The sequence below is a fragment of the Festucalex cinctus genome, chromosome 3 (genome assembly GCF_051991245.1).
Source record: "Festucalex cinctus isolate MCC-2025b chromosome 3, RoL_Fcin_1.0, whole genome shotgun sequence".
Lineage (NCBI taxonomy): Eukaryota > Metazoa > Chordata > Actinopteri > Syngnathiformes > Syngnathidae > Festucalex > Festucalex cinctus.
Window position 1 is genome coordinate 30,107,631 of NC_135413.1, and position 24,113 is coordinate 30,131,743.

Sequence of the window (24,113 nt, forward strand, 5' to 3'; positions counted from 1 at the left end):
GTAATTATTGTTTTCCCCCAAAAGAAAAACAAAAAAAATGTAAAAGACAATGCACAGGGAATTGTTCATGTCAGTTTGGATGTGCAAAAAAAAAAAAAAAAAAAAAAAAAAACTTAATGAGTGGAGTTAAATAAAAAGGCATGTTGACCACAAATGAACGTATGTGCCTTCACACCAAAAAAAAAAAAAAAAAAAAAAAGTCATCTTGATGACATAACAGGAGTGATCCTGGCTTTCGTGTTTTTTTTTGTTTTGTTTTTCATTACAAACACCCGGCAGGCCAGACGAGAGGTGACGTGGTCCCCCACCCCGAGAAAATGCAGACGGATGAGAGCAGGATGAGGACGTTTTGTGGAATGGAAGCGCGTCCGTCTCCACGGGTGAGACCGACTGGTTCGTCGGTTGGAAAGTCCCCCCAAAAAAAAACCGGGGGAAAGTTTTACATTCTACATGCCGCCTGTCAAACTCCAAAAATCCTGGAAGGTCAACGGACGGAGCAGCGCCAATATTTCCCCCCCCCCAAAAAAGTTTGCAGTCCAGTCCAGGAAAATTCCCTTTTTTGTTCGTCCACAGTGAGAATTCTCGTTTTATGTGCCACAAAATTATAGTGAGAATGCAAATGACGTTACTGGAGTCAAAAGTCAGAAAAACAAAAACATGATTGCACATTTTTGTAACAAGAAGCCAAAACGTCAACGAGGCCGTTTTTGTAAGTTGACAACTTTGAAGAGTGTAAATCACCTGCACACGTGTCAAAACGGCAACTGTGACGATTTACTGGTCTCGACTAAGAAAAAATAAAATAAAATCTTCACAAGTAAGTCGCTAATAAATCAGTGTCTCGATTTAGGCGAGATTGTAAACGCGGGTCTCGTAATGTCTTCTGTCACGATGCTGAAATGGACGATTTAATTTGTGGCAGGTCTTTGGCTTCATCAGCTTCCCAACAAAAGATGCATTTTTAATATTTATTCCCCCAACTATAAATTGTCTTCATGTCAAACAGGATCGTCATTTGTCTCTCTTGAAATCGGAATAATTTGCTTCACAGTTTTTCTGTTATCAAAAGTTTGAGACCACGTGACAAAATACGCGTTGAGGAGATGGAGTCCTGCATGTTGTCCATGTTTATGTCCTCCGACACTCCTGATTCAAATGATCACTGTCATTATCGGGTATCTGCAAAGCTTACTGATGAGCTAATCCATTGAATCAGGTGTGTCGGAGGAGGGACTGGATGGGCCCTCGAGGACCGAAGTTGCCAACAGCATTTCAGATGTTGCCCTCCTCCAACACACCTGACTCAAATGATTGGAATCGTGATCAAGTTTTTGTGGAGCTTGCTGATGGGCTAATCCTTTGAATCAGGTGTGTTGGAGGAGGGACCGGAGAGCCTTCGAGTTGCCCACACTTGTTTGAGATGTTTCCCTCTTCCAACACACCTGATTAAAACAATCAGCAATCAGAAAGCTCTGCAGGATGCTGATAACAATCGTGATTAGTTGAATCAGGTGTGTGGGAGGAGGGTAACCTAAAAACATTGGTAAGCAATTCCGGTCCTTGAGGGCGGCGAGATGCCTCCTCCAACACACCTGATTCAAATGACCGGGATCCTTATCAGGCTTTTACAGAGCTTGCTGACGAGCTATCATTTGAATCAGGTGTTCTGGAGGAGGGACCACAGGGCACATAAGGGTGAGAATCGCCCACCCTTGTCTTAGATGTTCCACTCTTCCGACACCTCTCATCCAAATGATCAGTAATCAGCAAGCGCTGCAGGAGTCTGATAATGATCCTGATCATTTGAATCAGGTGTGCAGGAGGAGGGACCACGGGGCACTTAAGGACCAGAATCGCCCACCCCTGGTTTAGATGTTCCCTTCCTCTGACTCACCTGATTCAAATGATCAGTAATCAGCAAGCGCTGCAGGAGTCTGATCCCGACCGTGATAATTTGAATTAGGTGTGTTGGAGGAGGGAAACATCAAAAATATGCAAGTTTGACACTTTTTATTTTTGGAAATGTGAAGAAAAAAAAATGTAAATTTTAACATTAACTGTCTGTCGAAACATTAAAATAAATTAAATTCCCTGGAGAAATCAGTCCACAGTCGAGATGTAACAGTTTCGTCCAAAAATGAGCTAAACTACACAAACATTCTTTTCGACCCAAATTGTATCGAAATCCTGCCACGTCATCGCCAACGGCACAAATCTTCTTTCATAAGTTTTCATAACAAATCAGCGCAATTTCACCCACGAACACGTCAGGTGCTAACGGCGCTAGCATTAGCATCGGCGCGCGGCTAACACATGGGTGCGGCTTGTTGCCGCGGCAACCACCCAGCAGCTGCGCTCAGAGCGGCTGCGACTGAGCTCGGTGGAAGGTGTTCGGCGCGTGAGCTTGGTTGTGCCCGGCGGGGACGGCCTGGTTCTGGTTCTGGTTCTGGTTCTGGTTCTGCGGCTGCTGCAGCACGTGCACCACCCGGCTCAGGCTCTCCGTGCTGGCGAAGGCCAAATACTGGCAGCAGAGCCAGTCCTCCAAGCTGACGCCGCACGCCGAGTCCATGGAGCGCTCGGCGAACTTGATCATCATCAGCGTGCGCTTCAGGTCCAGCCAGTTCTGGAGCGTGGCCTGGCGCTGGCCGGCGCTGGCCGACGCCGCCGAGCCCAGGGCCTGGAACAGGTCCTCGCGGGGCCCCCACAGCAGGCACTGCAGGCAGGCCCGGGCCTCCGCCATGCGGATCCGCTCCGACGGGTTGACGGTGAGCAGCAGGCGGGCCAGCTGCTGCAGGCCCTGCGAGTAGAGCGAGCGGACCGGCAGGGGCGGCAGGTCGGCCCAGGTGTACTCGCGCTCCTTCAGCTCCGGCGTCTCCTCGAAGGGGTTGGGCCGGTGCAGCATCTCGTAGATGAGGATCCCCGTCTGGAACTCGTCGCACTTGCGGAACTGGGTGGCGGTGACGATTTCCGGCGCCAGCCGCGAGCGGTCCCGCAGGGCGCCGGGGTCGGGGGTCACCAGCGCGCTCTTCCGCTTGGCTTGCGAGAAGTTGCTGATGATGAGGCGGGCGGGGCAGGTGGAGCCGGCGGCGGCGGCGGCGGCCGATTTGCAGCCGCTGTCGTCGTTGGGCTCGGCGGCGGCGGCGTTGCTGGGCTGGCAGCGGACCAGCAGCAGGTTCTCCAGGCGCAGGTCGCAGTGCGTGACGTGGTAAGGCTTCATGTGCTCCAGGCCCGAGCACAGCTGGAGCAGGAGGAGGCACACCTGGCGCTCGTACAGCTCCGCGTTCTGGACGTGGCGGCTCACGCCCTGGCGGACAAAGTCGGCCACCGTCTGGAAAGGCACCTCGCGCGTGATGACCACCACGCGGCTCCGCGGGCGGCCGGCGCCGCCCGTCTCGTCCGACTCGCCGTTTGGATGTTTGGACTTTGCGTCCGGTTGGTCTTCTTTCGAGTCATCGTCTTTCTTATCTCCTTCCTCCTGCTCTTCTTCATCTTCTCCGTCCTCCCAGGGCAGCATGCTGCCGGGGACGTCGGCCAGGAAGTGTCCGCAGTCCTGCTGGATGTTGAAGTGCAAGGCCAAGCTCTGCCTCACCGCCAGGCTGTGGAAGAACTGCCGGTGGGTCTCCTTCACTTTGCTTCGGCAGATCTACAAAAAAACAAAAAACAAATTGACACCGTTAACTCATTCACTCACAGTCATTTTCACATTTCGCAATCCCGTTCACTCCCGGCTGTTTTACTGGATTTTGACAGATTTTCCACAGAATATTGTGTTCTATTGGTATAAAAACATGGAACCTACAAAAAAAGAAAGATTAAAGTCTCTTCTTTCATCAGGGGAAAAAAAAGAAGTACATTTCCGTTTGCATTTTGCAGCAATTAGCATTAGAGAATAAGTTGCATCAATATTCACATTCCTGGTGAAAACATTGTCAAAAATAGCTTGTTGCAACATATGTTTTTATTTTTATCTGTTTCAGTTTTGTCACAATTATTGTTAAAATATACTTAAGTTTCATCATTTGAAGTTTCATCATTATTCGTTACTAGATTTTGACTGATTTTGCAAGGCCCACGGAACCTACCAAAAAGAAAGATTAAAGTCTCTTTTTTCATCAGGAAAAAAAATAAATAAAGTACATTTTTATCTGTTTCCGTTTTTGCAGCAATTAGCATTAGAATATAGCTCAGTTGAATCAATATTCACATTCCTGGTGAAAACATTGTCAAAAAGAGAATGTTGCAACATATTATGTATTTTTTATCTGTTTCCGTTTTGCAGAAATTATTGTTAGAATATAGCTTTCATCATTATAAGTTTCATCATTATTCTTTCCTGGATTTTGACTGATTTTGCATGGCCCACGGAATATTGTGTTCTATTGCTATAAAAACATGGAACCTACCAAAAGAAAGATTAGAGTCTCTTCTTTCATCAGGGAAAAAAAAAGCAAATTTTTATCCATTTCCATTTTGCAGCGATTAGCATTAGAATATAGCTAAGTTTATCTATTTAGAATTGTAATTGAGCTGTTTTTTCAACATGGCCCTGGTTGATCTCCTTTGCTCTGCTGCCACCTGCTGGCCGCTTGTGTAATAACTACCATTTCTCCAACCATTCTTTGCAGTTGAGAGGCTGCAAAGCTTTCTGTTTGCTCTAGCATAAAAAAACATAAAACATTTAAAATAGAACATATTTATACGTTTTTGGGAGCAAATGAGTTAACATTTGCTCCAAAGTGACGAGGAAATATTTCATGGGTTAAACACAGAAACACGTTTTGCTCTTTTTTTGTGTCAGTCCAGCCTCATTACAAAAATATCGCTCGCCAGTAAACTAAAATAAGGGCGATGGAAATAGCCAGTTGGGGAAAGCCTAATGAGGAAAGGCAGAGTTTGTATGTGCCTGATTTAAAAAAAAAAAAAAAAGTGAGAGTCTCTTGAGGCGGCTGTTAATACGAAAGCAAAGCTTTGAAGGGCTGCGGAGCGGACAGACTTTCATATCCGGCATGAATAATGAGACCATCGCTATCTGTTTTTGTATCTTGCAGACCAGACAAAGCGACAAGAATGCCAATCTCGGATGATGCGTTAAAAAAAAAAAAAAAAAAAAAAAAACTATCATGACACTATAGCTTGTACAAAACGGAGCTCTCCATCCGTGTGTATATATATATATATATATATATATATATATATATATATATATATATTTATTTTTTTTTTTTCTGGAAATAGGAAGGAATTAACTTTGTTAATGTTTCAGGGTTATTCAAGTTTTAGAATTTTAATTTTAGTTCGTTTTGGTTTCAATTTGTTTTCATAGTGGCTCTGTTAGTTACTTAAAAAACGCTTGGTTTTAGTCAGTTTCAGAATTAGTTTTATAAAAAAATAAAAAATAAAAAAATGGTATTACTTGTGGGCAATATTTAAAAAAAAATGAAAAAAATGAAAAAAAAAAATCAGGCAAGCCAAGCCAATGGAGACAAAAGTTAAGCATGCAAAACTGTCCCCTTGGAGCGACGTCATCAGAAGGTGATTTTCTATTGGCTGCTGCTAGATGACATCATCATTCCGTGGGATAGACTTTCAAACGTCCTCATTCCGGTTAATATGAAAATAAATCGACTTAAAATCATGTTTAAAATCATCCCTAAAGGCTCACGCATTAAACTAATTACCAAAGACGAAACAAAGGACATTTTCGCTATAATTCGTCAGTTTTATAAACATAAAATGTAGTTTCAGTTAGTTTTCGTTTTTTATTTTATGTCGTTATCAAAATTGTTTTTTGAATTTTTGGTTTTTCGTTAGTATTTGTTAACTAAATTAACCTTGGTGTGTATGTAATATTTGTGCATTATCAAACGGAGTGCTACTGCCACCTACTGTGATGGATGTGCAATTACACGTTATTCTAGTACGTCAAAATAAATGAACAAAAATGTTCTCTGGGGTCACATGCCCCTCCCCACTCACCTATTTGAGATCGCTGTGTTAAACTTTGGGCAACACCCCCTAATTCAGTTGGACGAGACACATTTCTCAAATGCTTTAAAAAAACGGAATCATATCTGTGTAAATGACCTTAATGGCGTAGTTGACGAGCGGGTCCTTGGCGTACGAAGCGGTGTAGTAGACGGCATCGCCGGCTTCGCAGCAAGGCTTCCCGGCGGTCAGCCTGAAGTCGGACCAACTCTCTGTCTCGAACCTCACGTGGTCCTTTTGGCCGGCCATGAAACGGTCCTCGCACTTGGACGTCAGCTTGCGCAGGGTGTCGGCGTGGAGGCCCCGGATCCGGCCCACCACCTCGTCCCAGCTGTCCAGCCCCCGGTAAAGCGCCGGCCTGGGATGCTTGGACGGGGCGGCGCCCTGCGGCCCCGGTTTGCGATTCTTGCCGGCCGGCGATTCGCCGCTCGGGTAGACGACTTTCCTCTCTCTGGAGGCGGCGGCGGCGGCGTGCGACGTCAGCGACGACGCGCCGTCGGCCGGGCGGGCCCTGCCGACGGGGGCCGACGGGCGCTCCAGGGAGTCGCCGCTCTCCTGGTCGTGGGTGCCGGCGGAGGAGGTCTGACTGGCCGTCTCCCAGGTGGCGTCCAAGTCGTAGAGGGGGTTGGCGACGCTCAGGTTGGTGCCGCCGGGTTTGGCCTCCGCCCGGGGTCGGAAGGCGCCCGCGAGGGCGAGGCTGGGCTCCGTGGTAGAGCGGGGGACGGCCTTCTTGGGCAAGGGCGGCGGGGTGGACTTGGGTTGAGGCTGCTCGGGAAGGCCGTCCAGGTCGATGGACGCCAGCGTGTCGTTGGACGCCTTCATGTTGCGCGGGTGTTTCAGCGGGATCATGTTGGCTCGCGACTGACCTGCAGGCGAACATTCGGAGACAGTCCGAGTTACGACTCATCACGGAAGCAGGCTTATAATAGTTTTAGAATTTTCATTATAGTAAGTTTTTATTTTGAATTGTTTTTTTTTTATTTTATTTTTTTATATTTAGTCAATTTAAGCAGACTTCAGAGCAGGCTTGTAAAGTTATTATTATTATTATTATTATTATTTTTAAATACTTCGCTTTCGTGTTTTTTTTTCAATTAGTTTTAGTATTAGCTTTATTTTTTATTTTGTGTATTTCTTGTGTTTAATATTTAATAAAAAAAAACATCACAAAGTATTGTGGAGTCAAAATTCAACAAAAATAGGATATTTAAAAAAAACAAAACAAAACATGGGCGGAGTCTGGATATGTGTAGTAAATTAAGTTACGAGGTCAACGTATTGCTTTTTTCATAAAATATATATTTTTTATATTTTTCATTTCAGAAACCAAAAAAGTTCAGTTGTAAGACAGTGACAGCACAGTGCAATTTTCTTTTCACATTTAGAGCTATCTAATCTTTAATACGAAGTTACTTGTGAAATTCTGCCCACACGGCATTTATCGCGACAGGAGGTAGCGTGCGGCGGCACGTGAGCTCTTTTACCCCCTGCTCGACTCCAAGCTGCACTCTTGGTCTGCTGTGAGGCTTAAGAGGCGGGCGGCATGGGCTGACTTGAAGAAGTGACCTTATTTTTGTGGGAGGGAGGGAGGGAGGGGGTGGGGGTGCGAGTGAAGTGGAGGGGCTGATTTGAGTGCCAGGCAGGCAGATGGCACAAAACAAGTGTCTGATAAGATGAAAAATAAAAAATAAAAATAAGGAAGTGATATCTAGGGATGTCACGATCAGGGCAATATCGTGATATCGTGATATTAAAAGTGCCACAATATCGTCGTCGTCATGTTCACAATATTTAAAAGGAACGCATCTGTTAAAAAAAAAGTCAGGTTGATTTCCATTTGTGCAGTTGTAGCACCTTCTAGTGGCCATTTTATTAGTGCAATTTAATTTTCATGAGGGATGTTTTGGCCTTCTATGTTTAAAACCTATGATAATTTTCAGATAAATGGGAACCTAATTTGCTTGTGAAGCAATCAATGTGTGCTTGCATTAGCAAGTAAGTGCCTCAATATTGTTATTAGAGATTGTAGGTGGTTTATATGCATTGCTGTTATGTACAAAAGCACAATATTGATCATCATCATCATCATCTGCTTGCCATTTACTCTTATAAAGCGCAGATTGTAATTTCAAAGGGTCATGAGCAACTCGTCGCGCGCTGGCCATCGTCTTAGCAAAGCAGTGGAAGCCTTAAGATAGAGCAGTCAGGATGAAGTAAATCGGTCTTGTTAATCCTCCCTGGAATATTTCATGGGTCTGCAGTAATCCGAGCGCGTCTTCCGCTTGTTCAGTTTTTTTTTTTTTTTAACTATACATTAACACAATCATTGCCAGACCAGCAAAAAAAAAAAAAAAAATGCATCATTTGACGTCTTTTTCCGTCAATGGCAGTGAATGAGTTAAGCTAGTAGAAACGGATACCGACTCGACCAAATAATAAAATGTTCATGAAATATTAACAAACACATGTTCCAGTAATCTCTCGGTCTTTAAAAGCCATCTTGGTAAAGGAGCTTGATTACCGATTGTATTACAACCAATGAAGGACTTGACGGCTTTACTGCTCCACCAGATGGATCGTACGTCAATGAAATGAAATTAAACAACAAAGACAAAATCAGAATGTATCGCCGTGGTCAGGCTGGAGCTGTACTAACATTTCTGCCTTTAAAAAGAAAATAAATTGAGATTGAACGCAAATAAGCAGTATTTATTCACCCATCACATATAAAGTACCTAAAAAAAATTCTCTGCTCCTGATAAATAAGACATGATTAATTTAACTTGTTGCTGCACACAGAGAAAGGCGATAACAAGAGTGGGAGGCACGAAAGGATGAAACCAAAGCATGACAACAAACAAAATAAAAGAACAAAAACAAGTAACAAGCCTACCTCAAGTCCTCCGATGCCTAAAAATTTGAAGGGAAATGCGGGCACGCGGAAATATTGTGCGGTGCTTCCATGCCAGAGATGCGTCCGACGCCAGCTCCGACTAATGCTGGCGATTTCTCCCTGCATGAGCGCTGTGCCTCCCACTGCTATGCTCCGTTATTAACAAGTGAGAGAGTCACATACTAACATGCGATGGGTGAAATGGAATCAAACACGGACAGCAAAACAGGAGACGCTCATTTCCCATCTGATCTGCAAGTGTTCGTTTAACTTTTGCTCGACTGGCGCTTTAAAACGACCACCGCTGTTTTCTTAAGATGGAACGCAGGGGCAACGGACTGACTCATTGAACTCCTGGGGTTCGATCGAACCCAGGTTAAGAAACCACCAGACTTAAGTATGTGTTCGAACATACTCGCAGCTATGTTTGAACATATTTGCAAATATGTTCAAACGTATTGAAATATGTTCGAACATACTCGCACATATGCTGGAACGTACATGCAGGCTACATGCTACAAAGTTAGCATACCTTCCCATAATGCCACGGGGTATTCGCGAGCGTCATACCCCATTGCATTATGTGGCAAAAAAAATGACTAACCTAAATCATGCACGGCAGACATAATAAATCGGAAACGTTACGAATAAACACTGTTTTTTTTTTTTGTCTACTTAATTTTCTAATGAATTGCTAATGTGGCCCAAATGGCTAAAAATTGGGGTTTTGTTTTCAGTCGTGCATGCGCAAATAATACCCCGTGGCATTATGGGAAGGTATGCTAACTTTGTAGCATGTAGCCTACATGTACATTCGAACACATTTGCAAGTATGTTCCAACATATTTGCGAGTATGTTCCAACGTATTTGCGAGTATGTTGGAACATATTTGCGAGTGTGTTCGAACATATTTGCGAGTATGTTCGAGCGTATTTGCGAGTATGTTCCAACGTATTTGCGAGTATGTTCGAACATATTTGCGAGTACGTTCGAACGCATTTGCGAGTATGTTCGAACGTATTCGCGACTATGTTCGAACGTATTTGCGAGTATGTTCGAACGTATTTGCGAGTACGTTCGAACGTATTTGCGAGTACGTTCGATCGTATTTGCGAGTACGTTCCAACGTATTTGCGAGTATGTTCGAACATATTTGCGAGTACGTTCGAACGCATTTGCGAGTATGTTCGAACGTATTCGCGACTATGTTCGAACGTATTTGCGAGTATGTTCGAACGTATTTGCGAGTACGTTCGAACGTATTTGCGAGTACGTTCGAACGTATTTGCGAGTACGTTCCAACATATTTGCGAGTATGTTCCAACATATTTGCGAGTATGTTCGAACGTATTCGCGACTATGTTCGAACGTATTCGCGAGTATGTTCGAACGTATTTCAATACGTTCGAACATATTTGCAAGTATGTTTGAACATATTTGAACATACTCGCCAGCCAAAAATGTAGTTTAGCTTTATTTTTCAAGAATTTCATCACGTTAAATTCGTCCTACACTGATGCACATACAACGCATTGCCCTCCAATTAATAAGGCGCAATAAAAACACTTGATCCGCGTATAACATCACGAGGACCAGCGTGTAGGCTACAATGTACAAACCCCACACCACTTACCGCCGCTTTGTGCTCTTCCACTCACACAACACTCCATCACGGCAAATTCCCCATCCACACAGAGAGGGCTTTACTTTTCAAGTGGTCAGTTACGCACGCTTGACAACTCTGACTAACACTCGCTTGTTCCCGTATCAAAAGCATTAACGTGTGTATTGTGAGAGAAAGCTGGCTGTCAAGTACATTTATGGGGCACGGTCATGTGAAAATCTCCACTGGGAAGATAAAAGCAGTACAGAAAAATGCATTCTCCTCGTGCCATCTTAAAAAATAAAAATAATCTATTCTGAAAAGAAAAAAAAAAAAAGTTGACATTTGGTTTGAGTGAAATTGTAATATTTTTGTTTCGATGGTGATGTCTAAATTTTGCCACATACTTTTGAGGCAAAAAAACCCAAAAACTGACGAAACAAATGGATCTTTCTTGTCATTTGTGTTTCATTATTGAAGAGGACAGAACATGCCGCCACAGTTCTCAAAGTTGAAAGCATTAAAATAGTTGGGAGTGCAAGTTTAAACATTTTTCAGCACTTTCACTAAATGGGAGACTATATCACAAAATGTATTCAAAAGGTGTGTCAAGCAAATGGTGAGTTGTGACGGTTTTGCACTCGGAAGCAGTTTTAGCACGGTGCCGAGGTGTGCTGATGCAAAGATTCTTTCAGACACTCAACAGAGAAACCAACTGCACAAAGTGAAGAGGGACGGATGAAGTACAATGACAATACGCTGAGGGCAGTAAAACTCAAAAGTGGCTTTAACTCCAATAGACGCCTTGCCCTAATTAATTGGCAGGCTTACTAAAAGATAACTCTCTCTTAAATAATATTTACTATTAATATTCAAAAATGGAAATCTTTTCTTGTTCTGTCAAAGCACTTCACAAAACCATACAGTTTTATACAGTTTTTAATCATGCTATATACAGCTATAATAATAATAATGATAATAATAATAATAATAATAATACAGTTCTGCACTGCAAAAGTACAGTAGAAAATTTAAGGAAAAAAATAAATAATACAGTATTATTTGTGAGGAGTAAAATAACATATAATATTACAAAGTTAATTTATTACTTATAATAAGCAAAATTATCTGCCAAAAGAACAATTTTTACAACAAATTTACCTGTAAGATTTTCTAAAAGTAAGAAAATAATACTAGGCCCCTATCAACCACCGTGGTCTTGAAAATACTTTTAGATTAAAAACAAGTAATATTGAGTTATTTCAAGCTGCAATACAGGATGATTCAAAAGGAATTACACCATTTCATGATCAAATATTCTATGAACGAAAAATAGCAAAAAACAACACTTATAATAAAATCATTCTACTAACAGTCAAGTTTTATTTTTCACATGCTACAAGTGCTCAATATGGCCTCTCCTTGCAGCACGAACAACACCGATACGATATGAGAATTATTCCCAAACACGTTGAAGCACATCGGGATCAATCGAATTGATCGCTGTTGTTATTTGATGTTTTAAGTTTTGCAGGTCAGTTGGTAATGGCGGAACAAAGACTATCTTTTACAAACACCCAGAGAAAAAAAACAAATCACAAACTGTGAGGTCAGGAGATCTCAGAGGACAAGCACAAAGAGCATTTTTTTTATTTTTTTATTGTTGTCGCTGCCAGGCACATGAGTCTGTCAGTGTCACGTGACAATTATATAAAACTGGCAAATCTGATCTTTCAAACACCCGCTCCCTCATTCTGATTCATACGTTTACTTAGGAAATATTTGATCATGAAATAGGGCCATTCTTTTTGAATCACCTTGTATACAGAACTGACTGTTAACACTCAATGCCAAGACTGCTCGATAAAAATAAGATAATTGTGGGAATGCTTCAGCATTCCCACATATGTTATTGTGATTTTTATCCTTCACACTTTTTTGCCGCCTAGCAACTCCCACATAATACTTCCAGTTTACACTGTTCAAATTTCAACTAGCTTCAAAAATTCCCGCCTTTATCTCTCAATTTACTTCATAAGAATTCCACATGCATTCCAAATCTTCGCTTTCAGCATTCCCACGCAATTTCTCCAGAAATTGCATTTAGTCTCGTTAAGTAATAAGTATCTTAAAATGAGCAGAATGATCTTGTTTGACAATTTCATTTGAAGTAAAAATAACTTGGCAAATTTAGGTTCTATTTAAAAAATTGTATCTTACTTAAGATGTCAGTTTTTGTGCATGAGAAAACAATTCTATAAAGTTTTCAGTAATCATGCAAAAATAATGGACAGAAGTCAACGAAGACCACCCACTTGTTTGTGGAAAATGAAGCAGACAAAGTGAGCGTACGCCGTCATCGTGCAAGCGTTGTTCTTACCGAGGTTACTGTAGGTGGCGCTGCACTGGCTGGAGGCGGGCGAGTGCGAGCGATGAGACTGACTGCCGTCATCGTCGGGCTCCCCGAGGCTGCCGCTGCGCTCGCCGGCCGCCGCGGCCTGCTTGGCGCGGGCCTCCGCAATCTCCCCCAGCACCAGGCCCAGATTCACTCTGGCGGGGAGCGGGATGACGGCGGGCAGCTCGCGACCCGCCGCCGCCGCCGCATGGTTGGCACTGGCTGGTATCTGGCTGCAGATGAAAGAGAAGGTGTGACATGATTAGCAAAAGGATATGACGCTGGGATTACGTTTGTTTCTTGTTGGCTGTAGCTTGTGAGCTCCATTACCGTTGCGGTTTCATAATTTTAGCAAACAAATGTTATCTGCAGTATATCCACTTCAAATAACCATTTGGCATGTTTATTTAATCAACTGCAAAGAGTGTTTTACTGGAGGTAATGATGTTTAACTCATTTACTCCCAATAACGTATAAATACGTTTTTTTAATCTTCTAAGTGTCCCAAAGACGTATTTATACGTTTTTTTTGTTTGTTTTTTTAATGCTAGAGCATACAGAAGGCTTTGATGCAGCCTCTCAACTGCAAAGAACGGTTGCAGAAATGGTAGTTATTACACAAACGGCCAGCAGGTGGCAGCAGAGCAAAGGAGATCAACCAGGGCCATCTAGAAAAAAAGCTCAATTACTTACAATTTTAAATAGATTTGTGAAAACCGACGCAACTTAGCTCTCTTCTAATGCTAATTGCTGCAAAAGGGAAACAGATAGAAACATACTGTTTTTTCCTGATGAAAGCAGAGATTTTAATCTTTCTTTTGATAGGTTCCATGCTTTTATAGCAATTGAACACATTATTCTGTGGGCCTTGCAAAATCAGTCAAAATCCAGTAAAACAACCGGGAGCGAACGGGATTGCGAAATGTGAAAATGGCTGGGAGTTAGGGCTGCACAATATATCGAAAAAATATCGATATCGCGATATTGGCCCTTGCAATATGCATATCGCAAATGCATGCAATAAGTTTTATATGGAATTTTATACTTTTTATATGAATTTGATCAGTTATCAGTTGATCTAAATAAAATGTGCATCACCATTCAATAGTTGAAAATGATCAAGACATAATTACAATTAATTAACTAAGATTACATTAAGGTTGCTTATTTTGCCACATGAAAAATGTTTTTCTTTCATTAGGTAATAAAAATGTAATTTCTTCAGTTACATGTTAAATATCGCAATAATATCGATATCGCTATGTTCAGCAAGTATATCGCATATCGCATGTTTTTCCAATATCGTGCAGCCCTACTGGGAGTCAATGAGTTAACAAGATTATTACAGTATTTGTTTATGATGTCAATGTGTGGCTGTATCAGATGTCAGAGTAAAAGTAATCCAAATCCCATAATTGAATCCTGTTGTTTGTGAAGGGTGTTTTGCTGAGATGAGGTTATTTAGTTTTTTCACTACAGCATTTAAAGGAGAAGTCAACCCACCAAAAATGTCTTGATTCTATGTCATATGTGACCTCACTTGCCTCAATATGTCATTCTGATGAATATTGCATTTGTTGAATATGAGTTAAGCAGCAAAATCCAGCCGCTTTGATCCATCTCAGGGGGCGGCCATTTTGCCACTTGCTGTCGATTGAAGATGACATCATTGTTGCTCAGTGCTCAGGCAGCGGCCAATCACAGCTCACCTGCTTTCTGAAGCTGAGCTGTGATTGGTTGTTCCCTGTGATCCGAGCAACATTGACAACCAATCACAGTTCAGCTTCAGAAAATAAGTGAGCTGTGATTGGCCATTACCTGAAGCATGTCAAGCCACATTGATGTCATCTTCAGTCGACAGCAAGTGGCAAAATGGCCGCCCCCCCGTGAGATGGATAAAAACGGCTGGATTTTGCTTCATAACGCATATTCCACAAATGTAATATTAATCAGAATCTCATGTTTACCCAAGTGAAGTCACATATTGTCAAGAAATGTTTAAGGAAAGATTGTAATATTGATTTCAAAAGTCACTGTCATACACAAAGTCCCTTGCTTTTGTAGTAGTAACTGAAATATAGTAGTCTAAAAATTCCAGCAATCACATTTGAATCCATTTGTTGCACATTGACAAATCCTTATCTATACTTGATCATATTAATGAATGATTAACTTCATTTTGACTAAAACCAAACCACAAAAGGACAACAGGTTCTAAGAGCAAAGCGGTAGTCACTGTCGAGACAGTTTGACAGGTTTGAATCATCCCAAATCGGATGAGTCATTTTTTTTTTTTTTTTTGGGGGGGGGGGGGGGGGCGTTTTGATTAATCAGTTTTCATATGACTAATAAAAAAAAGTCCCTGTCTGCACATGCAACTTAAGGATCATTGCTGTATCAGTGTTTTTGCCATCAAATCAAACGGTACGACGGTACGTCTTTATCGACCTCAAGTCAATCAATAACAAAAGTTACCACACTGCAAATCTTTTAACGCTCAAGACATTTAACATCAAGCTAGTGTAAAAGCTAACCTGTGAATAACTTAAAAGGCGAGATCCTATCACATCACAGAAAAACAAGGTTATATTAGAGGCGTGACCTGCTTGCGCACGTTATCAAAAAAGGGATGAACGCATTTGGAAACATTTGTAGGTTCGTGACATACACAAACGACAAACAACGAGTCTGTTAATAGCCAATCAATTCATGTATAATTTACTGTTAAATCCCCAAATTAAATGAGAAAACTACCACAGATCACATACAGTAAAGACAAACAACGAGCGTAGAGGGAAGATCAAATAATAGAGCTGGAGGGACCTTGACACAAGAAATACCTTTATGGCCGCTACACGTTTCAGAGTCAGGACCTGACTTGTTGAGACGGCACGAAAGCGTTTTTCAGTTCCACCGTTCACTTTCTTTTCCTTGCTAAGCTAAGCCTTCGAAAACAAATACACTTTCATGTCCAATCGGAATCACGTCATCTTGAAGACATTCTTCCTTAACTCACAAAAGATAAGAATCGGAATATTAAGGAGCGGTAAAGGTTGAGTCGGTTTCTCACCCGCTGTACTGGCTAACGCAGCTTCCCATTTGTGAATCTCGACGACCACGCAGAGATCAATTCACATTGTGGCCGACTGTGGAGACATTTTTCCTGCTCGTCGTCCTCTCCTTGTACGTCTCTTAACTGTTCCTACCTGTCTGAGGTGATACGTGCTCGCTAGCTCTGAAGAACACGCCTACCGTGAGCTAATAAAACGGCCTCAGTCAGGGGAAAAAAAAAACAACAACAAAATGATAGCGGCGTTAACTCTTCATGTGGTAAGAACAAGTGACTTGAGTGACTGATATGTTTACCCAATGACAGCTTAGGTTTTTACGAAGGTGTTGTAAAATGGCAGGAATGTGTTACTGGGAAGTCGGAGTGAGGGGAAAAAAATGATGTAAAAAATAAAACCCCAATTCTCAAGCACTTGTGCGTAAATTCTTCTTAACCTTTAAGACAGCTGACCAAATCACAAAGGAATTGCATTCACATTCCACTACCACAGTCTGCCGGCACTTGATTACATTTTTATCCCACAGTTGAAACAAACATCCACAAAAGGAGTTGATATTGGAGATAAACAAGCAGTCCTGAAATATGTCCGTTGACACAGAAATGAGAGCATTCCAAGGAAATAACTGAGTTGCCGATTTAGGACAGATAGACCCAATATGTTTTTTTTTTTTCAAGGCCAATAGCGATTATTCGTAGCGAAGGTCGATAACCGATATTTGGAGCCGATAGTCATTTTCAGTAAAAGGGAAACAAATATTGGCATGAAGATGTTTAAATTCCAGTTCTTAACTTGAACTTATCACTCAATTTTTCAGATTTGGAAAACTTTTTTTTTTTTTTTTTTTTTTTTTTTTAAGTAGACAATAGACATTTGTTTTTAATTTCTAGCAAAAAATTCAGGGAGTTCCCAGGGTCATCAGGGTCCTTAAAAACTTTCATGAGAAGTAAATAGCTCCGTATTACTTTCTCCAGTAAATACATTTTTTTTTTCAAAATTTCAAAATATCTGAAATGTTAAATTTGCACTCATGTCTCACAATCGCAAAAGGTGTAGCGTGTTCCCAGCTTCAGCAGCATTTTCTATCAAGTTAATTGAAAATTTATCTTCTTTGATGTTAACACAGTTTCAAAGAGATCTTTTACCTCCGGCAATTATTTTTTTTTTTTTTTTTTAAATGCCGTATACTGGCACCGATAATCGTCTCGGCTAGTAATCGGTTTATCCCTATTAGGCATTCATAGCTACTCTAAATAAATACGCTAAATTAGACAAAATTATTCAGTTCTTGTAAACGTTTTATTCTCACAATGTTTTTATATGATTAATCGCGATATCAGAGAGATTTTAATTTATCGTGACATTTGAGAGAGAAGGGGTTGATCGAGACTCCTACGTTGCGGTCCTATCAAATCCTATAATCTACTAAAAGCAATGGAGTACAAAATAACTGGGTGCTAGAGTAGAAACATGTTACAGTTCTCGGAGAAATACCTTATGTCGTTGTTAGGTGCAACTTCAGCGACCTCCGGTGCAGGTGGTTGTCGCCCTGGGCTCAAAGGTCTGGACTCCTCGCCATCGCAGGGTGTCAGTAGTGCAGTCTCCTTACATTCCTCAACTTGTAGTTCTCCTTCTGCGCTTGCGCTGCTCCCACTTTCCGTTTTGTAGGTAAAAACAATGGTCGGCTTCTGCGAGGGATCCTCCGGTTTCGCCTCCGAGAACCAGTGCCGCTGCTGAACAGGCGGCGGCGGCAGCATGTGAATGACGGTTCCGTCCAGCCCGACGAGCTTGCCCTTTTCCTTTTCTTTCTCCGCCTTCTCTCTCTGCTCATCCTCATCCTTCCGTCGCCGGAAAAAACTCTTGAACGAGATCCACCGTTTGGGTTTGGAGCTCTCGGGTTGACTACGCTTCCCTTCTCCATTCAGACGAGTTTCACCTTCGCTGGAGCGCACGGGAGAACTGGAAGCAGCGCTCTTTGTCCAGTTGCTGAAATGTCTCTGGAGGATGTTTGAAGCGTGATAAGGGGACGATGTAGACCTGGGAGGGGGGAAAGGGGCATTGGGCTCCGAGCGGCTCGCGGAGAGGGGTACGGCAGCGGAGGCACTCTGAGATTTAGAGAGAACTTTTGAGAGGGTTTCTTTTATAGGCTTGGAAACGTTTGCATCGTTTGAAGAAAATAGTGACTTCGGTCGCGTGAGGGTCTCCTTCATGGCATCGGGTGGGAGCGCATAAAGTTCCTCGGTGCTGAAGGTTTTACTACCATGGGCAGGGGGTGACTCTGGAGGCGACTGGGGCGGCTGGATGGAAGCCACGATCTGTGAGAGCACAGCGCTGGCGTCGACCTGATGGTTTAGTCCTGCTCCTGAAGAAGACGACTGTTCCAGGAGATTATCCCGACTGAAATTGCGTTTTATCGCAATGGCAGTAGGGCTACTTTTAGGTGGGTTTTCAGATAGAAAGTGGGTAGAATTTGTCGATACAATGGGCGAAATAGCCCCAGTTGGAGAGCTTGTCACGGTGCTCGGATCTGCAGTGGTTGTAAGTTGTGAAATGGCTGAATTTAAGGTTGCTTCAATCGGACTTTTTGTTTCTTCCAAAGATACTCTCTCAGACGCGCCTCTGCCTGACAGGGTTTTGTCCGTCGAGGTCGACTGGACACTCTCGGAGGAGCCAATTTCTTCGTAGGTATGACTGGTCACTCGGCCGCCAACCCCTTTTCCCTGTGCCAACTCCCCATGGAGTCCCAAGAAGCTCTTATACACAGCTAAGTTGTCATAAGCGCTCGGATTGATCACGATTGGTACCTTCACAGCATTCTTGGAGCTGCGGGCATACGCTGGCTCATCTCGGATGATGATGGGGAAAGGAGGCATACCCGCATTGTTGAAACTGTTGAACTTGATCTCGGATAAATTTGGAGATTTCACAGGTACGGTTCGGGAAGAGGACAGCCCAGCGACCGGCGATGTCGGGGCCGATTTGTGGCTGAAGTGTTGAGAGGGTGTCAACTGGCCAGCGGTGCTCCCACTCCCCAGATCAACTTTGGGGATCTTTTGGCGAGGACTTGTGCTTGATGTCCATACTTCCTGGTAACGCATGCTGCCTAATTTCTTTCGCGAGGCACTCGAATGGACGACGGTTGCAGGTGATGTTGGTAACACAGACGACGGAGACAGCGGCTGAGCCACAGAAGTGCTACAAAAAGACGTTGGGCTGGAGGGCAGTGGTTGTTTTTTATGCTTTGCTGTCAGATCTGCTATATGTTCATTTTTGCTGGTCATGGAAGCCGATACATCTACAACAGTGTAAGGTTTACAAATGAGTGATTTTTCCAAATTTACAACACGGTACGGCTTTGCCTGCTCCTCCGTGGGACTGAAACTGATCGTAACTGGTTGGCCTGGAAGGGCCTGGGGCATTGACGCCGACTGATCCTGATCATCCAGTCTAATAGCCAGAACAGCCTTGTGCGTTTCCATAACCTTGACCGGACTCAGTGCCCTGTGAGCAGGCTCTTTTTTCACAGGAGAAGTGCAGGGAATAGGGGATTTGACAGAAGCGGGGGATTGCAACCCATTTCGGTGAGTACACGGCACGCTGCTGCTTTCGCTGCTCGATGCGGTCTGAGAATCTTCCGGAAAGGATGAAGATGATCCCGGGGAAATTGTAGACTCTGAGTTTGTAAGGAAACCACTACCCTGACAGTCCTGAGGTCCGTACTGTGGAATAACTCCAGTGGAATCCATGGAAGGGTACCCGTTCAAAATTTCATCGTAACTATCATCATAGTCCACTGCACAAATCCGTTGCAAAGAACGATTGCGGAGCGGAACGGTGTTCCACTTTTTGCACGCAGCGAAGGGCACCGGAGACAAGGTGGCCGCACGGAAATTTGCAAATCGCGGCTGACCTCTCATACGGATCTCCATAGCGAGTAACTCTTCATCACTTTCATCCCAGCTTTCATGCTCGTCATCTCTTTCAGACTCATCCTCCTCCTCATCGTCATCATCATCATCATCATCATCATCATCTTCCCCTTCACTCGAAAATTCGGGGTAGCAAAAGCGACCACCCTCTGTGCTGATTATCTCCGCGCTATCACTTAGAGATACCCGTTTTTGACTAGTACTACCACCACCACCACTAATGCAACTTCCCATAGCCAAACAGCTTGCAGCTGGAAGCCCTCTTTCTAATGACCTTTGGTAAGAGCTACTGATCCGCCCCCAAAACAAGTCTTTAGAGACAGGTGTAAGGCTAGGACCCGGGCCTAACCCCGCAATCTCTTTTAAGACATCAGTCAGTCCACTGTTGTTATTATTTCCACTTGGGGTCCTCGGACTAAGTTGCTCATATCCCTCAATTTCGTCAACGCCGTCCTCCCCCTCGTTGTTGTTGTTGCTTGTACCGCCGGCCCTCTTGCAGTTTAACCCGTTGCGATTCCAGACCATAAACGCTGACGTTTTGCCTGGCTCCAGGACGTTTGTTGGACTCTGCATGTTGCCATTAGAACCTGATCCCAGAGAAGAACATGGCAGCATCATGGTGGGCTTAACGGCGATGGTTGGTTTCTTTGCCACGGGCGGACGGAAGTGTCCGGCGCGGGCACCCGCCCTCTGGGAGTTGTTGGCCAGGTTGGTCCCTGCATGGGGTGGATTCGGTTGTTGAGACGTTGCAAGTCTGCGATCGGGCCGAGGCTTGTCCCCGCCACTGAGAGCGCAGTGAAGACTCTTGGGCTTAAAGCAGTTCTTGCACTCGCCTGGTTTCCACACATGCTCAGTGAACGTGCTGCAGGCAGACATGGCTGCTGATCCACAGAGTTCGCCTTCAGTCAGTGGACGGCAAAGCTCTCCATGAATGACGCCGACTACAGGAAGCAACTGTAGTTCAATAATGGAATCGGTTTAAATGTCAATCATGGTGATATCAGACCTGCAACAGAAAACAGAATAGAAAGGTACGATTAGGCTTTTATGTTTGCAATCTAAATTTCATTTAGCTGCCTATAAATCAGTGCTTCTCAAATAGTGAGGCGGGCCCCCCCCAGGGGGGCGCGAGGCACCATCAAGGGGGGCGCGTTTGACCTCGGGGAACATGCTTTTTTTATTTTTTTTATTTTTTATTTTTTACTGTCCTAGAATAAAGTGCAATTGCACCTCCACTACATTAGGGGGCAGTGGCGCTCTCATTATTGGCAGAGTGTGCGCAGGGAGCATTCGGTCGGTGGTGTAGGGGTTTTGTTTGCACTGAGCATGTGCGCTTTGCACACAGCAAAAAAAAAAGAAAAAAAAAAGAATCAGCACTAATTATTTTATATAATTTTGTTTTGCAGGTTAAAGTTTTTTTTTTTTTTTTTTTTTAAATATTGTGCTCCTGAGTTAATGTTGGTGATCGGTTTGAATTAGGGGTGTTAAAAAAAATCGATTCAGCGATATATCGCGATACTACATCGCGCGATTCTCGAATCGATTCAATAATCGGCAGAATCGATTTTTTTTTTTTTTTTTTTTTTTTTTTTTTAGGATTCACACCTTGAGCATGGAAGAATGTTATATGAACGGAACATTAAGCCTTAATATTTTATTTTAATGCTGTTCAAACATGAAACAGATTACAACCTCTATAAGACTGAAATTTCAGATAAATAAATAATACATTTTCATATAAATCTTACACTCTACAAGCTTACTGATTAGTATTTTCTAAATTTTAATGAAAAAAAAATCGCAACAGTCGACTTATAAATTCGTATCGGGATTAATCGGTATCGAATCGAATCATGACCTGTGAATCGTGATACGAATCGAATCGTCAGGTACGAGGCAATTCACACCCCTAGTTTGAATGCATTATTATTTCTTGATTTTATGTAATTTAGTTTTCTGTATCATATGGTTTGACATAGTAAGTCAAAAAATGTTTATAGTTTGATTAAGGATTTAATTTTATTTTTGAATTTCAGATGCACTTTAAATCTTTTCTGTTACAGTTAATAAAGCTATTCTTTGTTGTAAGTTGGTCCATATTTCTTCCTTTTTTTTAATTCTCTTTTACGTTAAGGATACAGTGTTATGCAGAGGTGTGCTTATAACAATTTTATAGACAAATGAGACAAATGATACTATTTATAGTCACATGCTTTTTTATTTTTATATTTGGATTTTTTTTTTTTTTTTTTTTTTTTTACTGTCCTAGAATAAGGTGCAATCGCACCTCCACTACATTAGGGGGCAGTGGCGCTCTCATTATTGGCAGATTGTGCGCAAAGAGCATTCGCTTGGTGATGTAGGGGATTTCTTCTTGTTTTCTTCTTACTCTTGGGGGGGTTGTTCATGACAGAAAATAATTGAGAAGCACTGCTATAAATGAACTTGGATTTAAAAAAAAAAAAAAAAAAAAACTACTAAAGGCTGGATCCAACTACAGTACTAGTATAAACTGACAATGTGGGAGAAAAAGAACATGGTGAAAAGAGGTAGTGCTCCATGATCCCCAATAGATGGCAAGCTTTCTCTACTTTTATCCTGAGGGACATCAATCAGACTCGTCCAACTCGGCACAGAGGAGATCAAAATCAAAAAAAAAAAAAAAAGGGCAGAGGTAAAGAGGATTAGGAGTGTTTTGTTCAGATTGAGCAGTTATTATTAAACTGCATTGATACTGCCTGTGCATTCTAACTAAGATGGTCGTGGAAGAGCTGATCTTTATCCATCTTATGAGTCCTTTCATCAGGTTTTCATGCTGATTGGATCACATTTTTTGATGTGATTACTATGTTAAAACAAACAAATGAAAAAAAAAAAGAAAAGAGGAACAAGAATTAAATTTTAGACCCAGAGTGGATTGGCCCATGCGACGCAATCTCCATGCAATTTGGAGATTTGTCTGCACCCTCCAATCATCAATCTGTCACTGATAGGTTCCTGCAGCACGGGCAGGGGGGGATGCAAAACAGAAATGCTTCCTGTCAGTGCTATATCAGTAAAAAAAAAAAAAAAAAAAAAAAGGTAGGAGAGTAAAGAAACATTAGTGAGACAATCATGCCGTCTTTCATCCATTACGATACTAAAACACCGCCGTAACAGTTTAGTGCGCCGGCTCGTGGCCATTCGCCAAAAGAATTGACTGCGATTCTCGAGCTACTTCCGTTATGTAACAAGCCATTATGCAACGTAATTGACTTGCGATGAATTATGGCGGAGAAAAAGTCATTTCAAAAACCAAATCCAATTACAGTAAGGATGTGTTGCGTAAGTACAAAATGGCAATTTAGAATGCAATAACAAAATAAATAAAAAAACATGAGCATTTGCTACGAGCCTCAACTATGTCATACTGAGGCAGTCTTTCTGTCAGTTTTGTGTGATTGTGAGTCGAGGAATAATCAATCAATAATGAGCAAAATGTGAATGTGATGATTCTTTTATATCAATGGACACATTTATCAAGCACATTTTGATCCATTTTTTCAAAGTATGCCATTATTCATATAAAACAGTCTACTCTGTCTTGCCTTTTTATACAATTTTGAGATGCAGGTAATTCATTTCTAATCTTTTTAAAAGTTTTTTCTTTCTTTTTTTTTTACCACTGGATAAGGGAAGTGTGCTGCATAATTGTTCCACATGCAAAACTCTTTCCCAGGACTATTAATGTTACCATAATTTGTAAATCTTCAGCAAATGATAATTCTCATTTGAGCAATTTTGCCAGTTTGGATAGTAAACAATGAAGATGTGTACCCCATGTGAATGGCTGTTATTGTGAATAAAAAAACAAAAAAAACGTTAAAAACAAATAGGTTGGATTTGTAAAAATGGTAAATTATACTGTTCCCGCTACATGAGAAAAAAAAACAAAAAACAAAACTGACAACCATTTCATATTTTACGGTGCGTATTGCATTCACTTATATATATATATATATATATATATATATATATATATATATATATATATATATATATATAAAACTCCTGTTTTTCTGACTATTTTTTTTTGGGGGGGGGGAATCTTTGTTTTTTTTAGTAATATTTTTTCTGTTTTTCTGATTTTTTTTTTCTGTTTTACTGATTTTCTTTTTCTGTCATAAAAAAAAAAAAAATATCCCCAAAACAGAAAAAAAAATTACTCAGAAAAACAGGGGGGACCAAAAATATTCCAAA

At 42.0% G+C, this 24,113-nt stretch overlaps 1 protein-coding gene across 2 annotated transcripts in view; it reads right to left on the minus strand.

The window, feature by feature from the left end:
- Positions 1-14: 14 nt before the first annotated feature.
- peak1 (pseudopodium-enriched atypical kinase 1) overlaps positions 15-24,113 on the minus strand; it is a 66,986-nt gene continuing 42,887 nt past the window's right edge. For both annotated transcript variants that reach the window (XM_077517508.1, XM_077517509.1), the window contains 4 exons: positions 17,440-20,880; positions 12,863-13,110; positions 6,085-6,851; positions 15-3,643 (listed from right to left, as the gene is read on the minus strand). In XM_077517508.1, the coding sequence (XP_077373634.1) occupies positions 2,357-3,643; positions 6,085-6,851; positions 12,863-13,110; positions 17,440-20,750 (5,613 nt within the window). In that variant the 5' untranslated portion in view covers positions 20,751-20,880 and the 3' untranslated portion in view covers positions 15-2,356. The remainder of the gene's footprint in view (positions 3,644-6,084; positions 6,852-12,862; positions 13,111-17,439; positions 20,881-24,113) is intronic.